The sequence below is a fragment of the Egretta garzetta genome, unplaced genomic scaffold, assembly GCF_000687185.1.
Source record: "Egretta garzetta isolate BGI_Z169 unplaced genomic scaffold, ASM68718v1 scaffold62, whole genome shotgun sequence".
NCBI lineage: Eukaryota > Metazoa > Chordata > Aves > Pelecaniformes > Ardeidae > Egretta > Egretta garzetta.
Window position 1 is genome coordinate 683055 of NW_009258947.1, and position 8464 is coordinate 691518.

Sequence of the window (8464 nt, forward strand, 5' to 3'; positions counted from 1 at the left end):
AATACGCCCTATAAGACAAGATGATCAAGCTCTTGTTAGATGTTCCATGTCTACTCTACGCAAACCACTTCTCCGCACTTCTGTAGTTTGCCTGCATGGCTTTGTTTTTCAAGGTATTGTAGTTATCACCTTGATTTATTCTTAAAAGATCCTGACAGCAGAACTGCATGGTCCAGAAACGTAGGAAAGTCAGCCCTCTGCCTTCTACAAAATCAGTCCTTTCTCAGGTGTATTTTTTTCCCCGGCTCAGTGCAAGCCCCATGCTTAAACTTAAAGCGAGCACAGCGTCGGTGACGAAATGAACGTTCACATGGCAAAGTGCTTTTGGCAGCAGCAGGAGCAAAGCAGGAGGGGGACATGGCAGACCCATATAGCAACAGCAATACAGAAGTCAGGCCGAGTGAATACCTGGAGCTGCCAGAATCAACTATCAGCACTAAAACAAGGCACATCCCCACAAGTCTTTAAACGGCAGAGAACGTACTGGTGAAAACGATGTCAGCTTACACGGCACTCTGATGTGAACTAAGCATTGAAAGGAGCAGAGGCAGCTAAAAGAGAATCCTATGAGGCAATAAATATTTCAGACCAGAAGTAATGCATCCTTTATCTGATAAAGCTAGTATTAAATTTCCACTCTCTCCGACGAGGTCGTATCTCTCGGAAGTGACCCTAGCTGACGCATCAGAACACAGGCTCACACGCACCGAGCGCAGCAAGCAGCGGCACGGCCAGTGCCCGCACCTCCTCAGGCCGGGGACACGGCCGCAGGCCCCACTCCTCTCCTTTAAGCTGGGCCTGCCGCCCACCTTGAAGGCCATTATGTCCTTGCACGCTCACTGCATCGTTACCTTTGTCATTCCGCCTCGCTCAGCGCTGTTTTACTTGTGGGAAACAGGAAGGCACAAGGTGCTGCAAGAACACTCGTTTCTGCTCTGTGACGCTACCACGGGCGGAACACGCTAATTAGTCACTCAGACCCAGAGCGTGCGACATCTCTTCCAACACGGGAAACCCATCTGGGGGCTGACAACTGGAGCAATGGGCATAACTTAATTAACGACCGACACTTTTTTTTTTTGTTCCAAATTATCAACTTAAATACCAGTGCCATGACACAAGGTCGAAAGATTGTAATTGCTGAGTAACACTGTCAGCATAAGTGTGCTCTAATACTTTTCAGGGAAGACGGTTAAGAACTACTAAGTAAAATACATATATTTACCTATTAATTGAAAACATCTGAACAGCAAAACATTGGTAACATTTAAATTCCTTTTACAGATTATTTACAAAAAAAAAAAAAAAAAAAAAAAAAAGGACTTTATTCATACAAACACTATGATGCATTGTTCTTCTCATCCCAGCCTGTGCCCACAGACATTCCACAGTTAGTGGAGCTTTACACACGAATATCTTCTGCCTCGATTAATCTCAGGGACTTCAGAGGCAGCTAGCAAAATTATGCCAGCCAGTTGCTTACACTGTGCATTCTTATAAGAATAATTAAAATGCCAGTAGTGACGCTATTTTCCTTCAACCCACTAATGCTAAAAAGCATCAGGAATTAATTCCTGCAAAGCACCATGCAAGACACACACGTTTAATGCTTGGAATTGTATTTTGTTATTTAGCAATGAGACAAGGGTTGTGGTTTGGTTTGGGTTTTTTTTGAATTAAAGTGGCTCATATTAAACCACGTAGTGTCTTCACAGTTAGAGCCTATTGCAAAAACAGACCACACGCTTCAAATACACGAGCCAGAAGGGTCACTTCCAAGTGATGCCTTTTAACCATTTTTAATACAAACTTACATATAGAGCAGCTTCTAGCAGTTTAGTCCTGCAACTAAACACACTCACGTTAATAAAATGGTAAATGTTGGTGAAGGGACATTAGTTTACAAGGTTTTATAGCTATCTCCACGGTTATGACATCGCCTTTGTCAAGTTTAACAGAATATTTCAAAATAAGCAAGTCTTTTTACTGCATGCATGGCAAAACCTGTTTAAGCTACAAATAGCAAGTAAAAAATAATAGGCATTATTTTCATCAGTAAATGAAACAGTAGACAATTATTCAATAAAATACTTTTATTTATGTACACAGTGTAAAGACGCCGTACCATTCAACAGACATTATGTTGTACAAGAGCAGGCTTGAATTTGCTTAACACTTCTAAATCCACTTTAAGTGGGAGTCTCCCTGAGGTTAAGAAAGGTGTCTCATAACTGTACACGACATCAGTATTTAATCAGTGTTATCAGGAAAAAGCAAAAAAACCTGAAAGATTTGGACATGGGTATTTAGTGGAAGAAGGGCCCAACAGTACGTGCTGAAAACCTTTAGACAAAGACATCAGCGTGGTGATGTGTCTGCTGCACGACTGTGACCAGTACTGCAAATAAACAGAAAAATTGGCGGGTGGGAGGGGAAATGATGACAGGTTTTGGAAAAAAAATGTAAGACAGGACACAAATGGAGGCAAACGCAAACTGTGATTTAGGTTAGGAACGCTGTATGAAAACAGTAAGAACCAGATGCCTGGCCAGGGTGCCTTAGATCAGGCATTTTTCTTTAAAACCAAAAAAATTTTTAAAATCCCACACCAAACCCCCCCACCTCCATCATAGTTTGTTGTTTGTTTTGGGCTTGTTTGGTTTCTTTTTCAGACAGCTTCAGCCAGAAAGGTGACAAAACCAGCACTCCCTGAGTAAGCTTGTCCAACAAGAAAGCAGGATGAAGTCTCCAAGAGTCACCTAGGCAAACAAAAAAATTCACCCAAAAATACAGTATGCAAGAATTTTCCCATTCATGGCAGCAGCACACCCTGTGACCCAATCCAGCCACTTCTGAAGCTGACTGTGAATTTTGCTACACTGGGTTGCAGATCTGAGAGGCCCAACAGGACTGGGATTAGTTTTGCATTAACAAAATTTATAAACAAACTGTGACTAGTCTACCTTTGGGTTGAAAAGCAGCACTTCATTGTAAGAGTAAGTAGATACCAAAACCCTCGGTTATAGAACTTTTTCGGTCTTGTTTCAGAACAATGAGACAGTCAGAAACCAGAAAATCCACTTGGAGGGAGCAGCCAGAAGGCAGTGAAGAAAACATTCAGGTATTTAAAAAAAAAACCAAAAAACAAAAAAGGTCTGCATGACAGAACTGGTAACTCCAACTCTAGGCCATCAAGATGAAGAAGAAAGGTTGTCTGTATTTTTATGTCCCGTTATATTTCTAGCTGGGCTGTAAGCATCCCATCGCCCGCCAAACCAACAGAAATAAAATGAGTGCTGTTATTTGCTTCATTGCATAGCTCTCTTGTTCTAGCACGTGTAGCAGTGTTTAACAGGTGCTCTTAGGTATTATTAATTATATAGTTCAGACATGCAAAAGATTTGAGATATGCCATAACAGTCTGCATGAAAAAACTCACACTGAGATGCATACTAAAAAGATTACCTTATTATAATAAAAAACCCATTTTAATGAAGGATTTTAAATCCACTTAATAACATTACACAAATTAATAATACAAAATATTAAACTTTAGAAGTCTGGTGCCACTGACATAACTATCCACCTCTCTGCTTGGACCACAACTAATCTCTTTTTTCAGCCCCAAATTCACTACTAACCCCAACTCTCCATATTCTTTTGTTTTAGCACATAGAAACTTCGCCTCCTTTAGCCAGCCACTAGAAGAATTACACACTTGGCCCAAATTTATTTCTCTTCTGATGCTTCCATTTTCCTTTAGGATTCTTCAGCATTCTGTAGCTGGGAGTTTTATAATTATTGCCTCATTTTATCGAATCCAAACCTTTATGTTTTAAGCTGCATAGAGCACACCATCATTTTGATATCTGGTGACTTATCCTCTGCCTTCCCCCCTGGAACTCCTGCAAAGCGAGGTTTGGATTCTGCGAGATGTGTATTTGGATCACATATTTGGGCTCTGTTTCTGAGGAATTCATCCCTCTGCTTTCTTCTAAAGTACTTTTAACACTACTCGCTCTCACACAACCCCTCAGGAGAAGTATAAAATTTCCAGCTTTCAGAGAACCTTTTTTTCTATAGGATGGTGTCCAGACAGGCCACACTGCCGAACACTGCAACCTCATTCTGGGCTGCTCAGAAATCAGAAGGTAGCACAAAATTTAGATTTTCTCTACTGAATACCAGCAGGGCAATAGATAGGGTTGCTGTGTAAAACTACTATGACCCTCTCAGCCTAGTTTTGAAGGGGCAATTTCAGATATTCACCACTACATCACTATCGACAAGATCTGGCTCTATGTTTGTGACCTAACAGTAAAAGGTTTCCTCTCCCTTACAGAGCAGCTCTTCAACTCTGTGCTCACACAGAGTGAATTAGGGAACACAGCAACCTGACCACCAGCTTCCTCCCTTCACTAAGAACAAAATCAAAGACATTCCCACCAAAAAATTAATAAAATGGGGTTGTTTACACCAAACAGTGCTTCCTTTACAGGTTTAAAACAATATGCTCCACCAAGGTCAGTACATAAAGCCTCTAACACATGCCTTGACCTAAAATTCTTCACAGCTTGGGCTTGCCCAGTCTTATTACTTTGGAAAATAAATCTGTGTAGCAGTCATGTCACACTGCATGACAAAGTTTCAAATAATGGGCTTTTTATCTTGCTAGTTCAGTGCACCAAAACTAATTAATATCGTTGTCATTCTCCTGCCACTAGGCGTCACTCTTTTCTATAGTGATCTTTATACCTTCACCCGCTGTCCAACACTTCACGCAGGAGCCATCAGACCAATACTATAAGTGGGAGAACATCTACCAAAATTTGCTAAGCCGCTGACTAAAAAAGCAACGCTACTCCTTAGGTCAAGGAAAGATTTAGTGATGTGGCAGATGAAGTGCAAAGGATTGTTAGCGTCACTTTGTACTTTCTTTGAAGTAAAATAAAAATACTAAAAGAACTGAACTCCTAAAGGAGGCGATATGGACTTTCCTCCACAGATGAGTCACCTCAGATTCTAAAACCCTCTAATATCCAAAAATAAGAGGAACCATAACAGGAACACTAGTGGAACTAATTGCATGACCGCTCATGTGGGACCTACACAGAAAATAATTTTACCAATCCACCAGCTATCTTTTCAAGAATGAAGCAGAATCAAACGCTCTGTCATTGCCTCTTGTATTTCACTGATTTAAAGTCCGAAGGGACCACTATGATCACCTAGCTAGACCAGCAGTGTAACGAGTGCAGGCATCCCCACATGTATGTTTGTGGTGGATATGAACACCGCCCATACTGAGGGCAACCTGGAAACTACAACTCACTTTGACGGTGAACACTCAGAATAATTATTTTCCTCAAGTGCACTTAAAAGGAAAAAAAAACCCAAAAAAAACCCCAACCAAAAAAACCCCCAAACCCAGCCATGACTGTATTCTACCACTGACCAATTCAGCCACTTGGAATGATTTAATGGCACACAGGAACGAAGTACCCATGCATACCTAACTTGGGTCATAATTGATCTTAATAAACAACTTAACATGATATCCAGTACCAGTATCTCTGACATCTGTGAAATAGGATTCAAGCTAAACTTGATTCAAGCTGAGCTTAATCGGCAAATTAACTGTAAAGCCACTTTGAAGCATTAGGACAAAGGATACCATTAGAGCATGTCACTACTAAATCATTAAATACTGCCCAACCTGACAAAACTGTTGGTGTAATTCATAACTAAGAAGTTGAAGTTCTTATGTGTATGTACATATGAAACACAAACAATGCTTTTAAATACTTCTGATGCATATAGAATACTACAGGCAAGGAATCACTGTGTTACTGAGCTTCTTGCAAAAGCTTCTAGTTCATGGGCAAAGAACTACTTGGCATCATATTCTTCCACTACCCTACTAGGAAACAGGTGTTTCAGTGTTATATCCTCTTCTTTTGATGTGTTTCACCATTTAATTTTCCATTTTCCACTGCCTTATTTTCAAAGTTCCAGTCAGTTGGGCTGAGGAGCTGATGAGTTTTTTTATATGTCCAGTATGGGTTAAGTATTAGTGTAACGGCAAATAATCCCGAGAATAAAACAATAAAATGAGTAAGTCCCAGATTTTCCATCACAGAATTCCAGTTGAAGATACACACCCACCACATGTGGTAAGTAAGAATCATGCGGCAGTGAAACAGGTGGATCATCACCCACTGGTTCGCCTTCCAGAAAAAGGTATTAGCACAGCCAGCCTACAAAAACAAGAACAGAAAGTATGCAGAATTGAGATTGTTACTTCAAGATAAGGAACTGAGGAATCTGCAGAACTAATGCTAATACCCAGCTTTCACGTACACACGCTCTCAGGCATTTTTTTCCATGTAGAGCTATGATATTCCACATGCATACGTCATCCCACACTCAGAATCAATCTATACCATCTCACTATCCACATACCCACAGCACCACACGGAAACCTACATGGAGGACTACAGAAGTACCATCACGACAAAAGCTGGCATCACAGTAACATGGAGAACAGTTAGGTGAACGCAGTTTTGCTGAAAAGCTAACTAGACAAACCACACGGATTACCTATGGACAAGCAAGATGCATGAAAAACTGATACAAATGTAAACTGAAAGTTATTACGTTCTTACCTTTAGAAGCATCCAGGAAATGCACGTTGAGGGAGTACTCATCTCCAGCAACATTCCCATTAAAGGCAGATAATGTCCAGATTCCACATTAATGACTAGACCAGCCAAGCCACCAAAAGCAAGCAAGTGATGAACTACCAAGAACACATCAAATGTTCTAAAAATAATGTTAGACATGTGAACAGCTACATTTTCAAGCAAGAAAAATCCAGCAGCTATTAAGCAGTTAAACCAACTCCACTTCTGCTGTGAATACACTTTGTCAGCATGAAAAACAGGATCTATGAGCAAAGCCCATAACCCAGCAACACAACTCTGAAGTCCAAACACACCACGTGTGACCGCCATGTTCCAGAACACCTTCTCCTTTGCATACAAGGCACGGTAAGTGGTACTCGTCCATGAAGACAACCAGTGAGACAGAAGAAAAACTCCCAAGTAGATTAAAAAACCAGCAGCTAAAAACATCAAACGAACTTCCCATAAGAGATAGTCCCAGTCAAAAATGGTCCCATCATAATTTGTAGGATTCATTTCTTCTTTTTTACAGAGCAAAGCCTTCCAAGGGGCTCAATACTTCTCACCCACGCTATAGTCTCCTTTATGCCTACTCAGCCTCTGCTATTATGCACACCAGAAACCATGAACTCTTCTTTTTCATCTGGAACAAGGAGAAAAAAATTAAATGAATTTTTAAGTCATCCACATATGTAACTTCTAAACCATAGAGAACTCACTTCCACTGCAGTACGACTTTGTCTTCCCAAAGACAGGTAGACAGACAGACAAAAAAAAAATAAATACTTGAGGTGTTTAAGATTAAAAATCGGCCTGAAAAATCTGTACTAGTACAAAGTAATGCACTGAAGCAAAAGCTGAAGAGGGCAAAGTAGGAAGGCAAGAAAGAGGAAAGAGAAAAATACAAGAAGCAAAACCTGTTTTCTTCCTTATGAAACTTGTACTTCAGCAGCAGTGTGCAGTTGTTATCCTACGCGCCTGCTTTTCCCTCACTTGGTTTTCCACCACTTCCTATGGGTTTGGGTGCAATTCATAATCTCAAATACAGATCCAGGACATAAAACTACGAAAACTTAATCCAGTAAAGGATCACAGAAAAGGGCTTTCAGGATCATACCTCAAAATAAGACTTTGCAATCAGTTTCTGAATATTAAACCACTTTCCAACAGAAAACAAATTCCAAAAATGCAAGAACAGTCTGGAATGCAGACAAGCAACATTAACATGTATTATTAACAACATTAGCATAATTAACTGAACAACCCAGTAGTAAGTGCCTCAAGTTAGCTGAAACTTCCCCAACAGACCATAGTTCAAAACCAGAGGTTTGTGGGGAGGGAAAAGCCAGATAATACTTAAGTGTTTGAATGCCAGCTCATTTTATGCATGATTTAGGTGATATCAGCACGACCACTAGACCCACAGGCAGCCTGTAAATACTCAGAATCACAGTGTGTTTGGGATTTCGGTGGGAGCTGGGTGATAAACCCACAACGACCACCGAGCCCCCCGTGAGATGCTCCTGCCGTGCCTCACCCTGCAGCAAATCCCACCGCAACCCAGATCCCGTAGGGACCTGCTCGCCCTGGCCTTTGCTCGCAGGTGCCCCTCTCCAAGCCGGGGGGAGACGGACGGACGGACGGCGGACACAACTGTCAGCCCCGGTCCGAGGGCCTACGCCCGCCCCGCGGCCCCAGACCTAACAAGACGGACAAGAAGGCGGAATCCCAACAGCCTTCCCCCCCCCCGCCATCCCCCGGGGGAAACCCGGCGCAAAACA

At 41.5% G+C, this 8464-nt stretch overlaps 1 protein-coding gene across 1 annotated transcript; it reads right to left on the bottom strand.

Moving 5' to 3' along the window:
• Window positions 1-2110: 2110 nt before the first annotated feature.
• On the bottom strand, window positions 2111-8432 carry CLN8 (CLN8 transmembrane ER and ERGIC protein). The gene is made up of 3 exons (XM_009634260.2): window positions 6666-8432; window positions 2623-6257; window positions 2111-2398 (listed from the first exon to the last, which is right to left on the bottom strand). The coding sequence occupies exons 1-2, from the start codon at window positions 7197-7199 to the stop codon at window positions 5943-5945; spliced, it is 849 nt and encodes a 282-aa protein (XP_009632555.2). The 5' UTR covers window positions 7200-8432; the 3' UTR covers window positions 2111-2398; window positions 2623-5942.
• Between the last annotated feature and the right edge of the window lie 32 nt (window positions 8433-8464).

What these genes read in the sequence shown, in the direction of transcription:
- CLN8 (XM_009634260.2), bottom strand. Translation starts at nt 7,199, where the DNA reads ATGAATCCTACAAATTATGATGGGACCATTTTTGACTGGGACTATCTC. An exon ending in TTTCCTGGATGCTTCTAAAG is followed by an intron (nt 6,258 to 6,665) that starts GTAAGAACGTAA and finishes TTGTTTTTGTAG; the next exon opens with GCTGGCTGTGCTAATACCTT.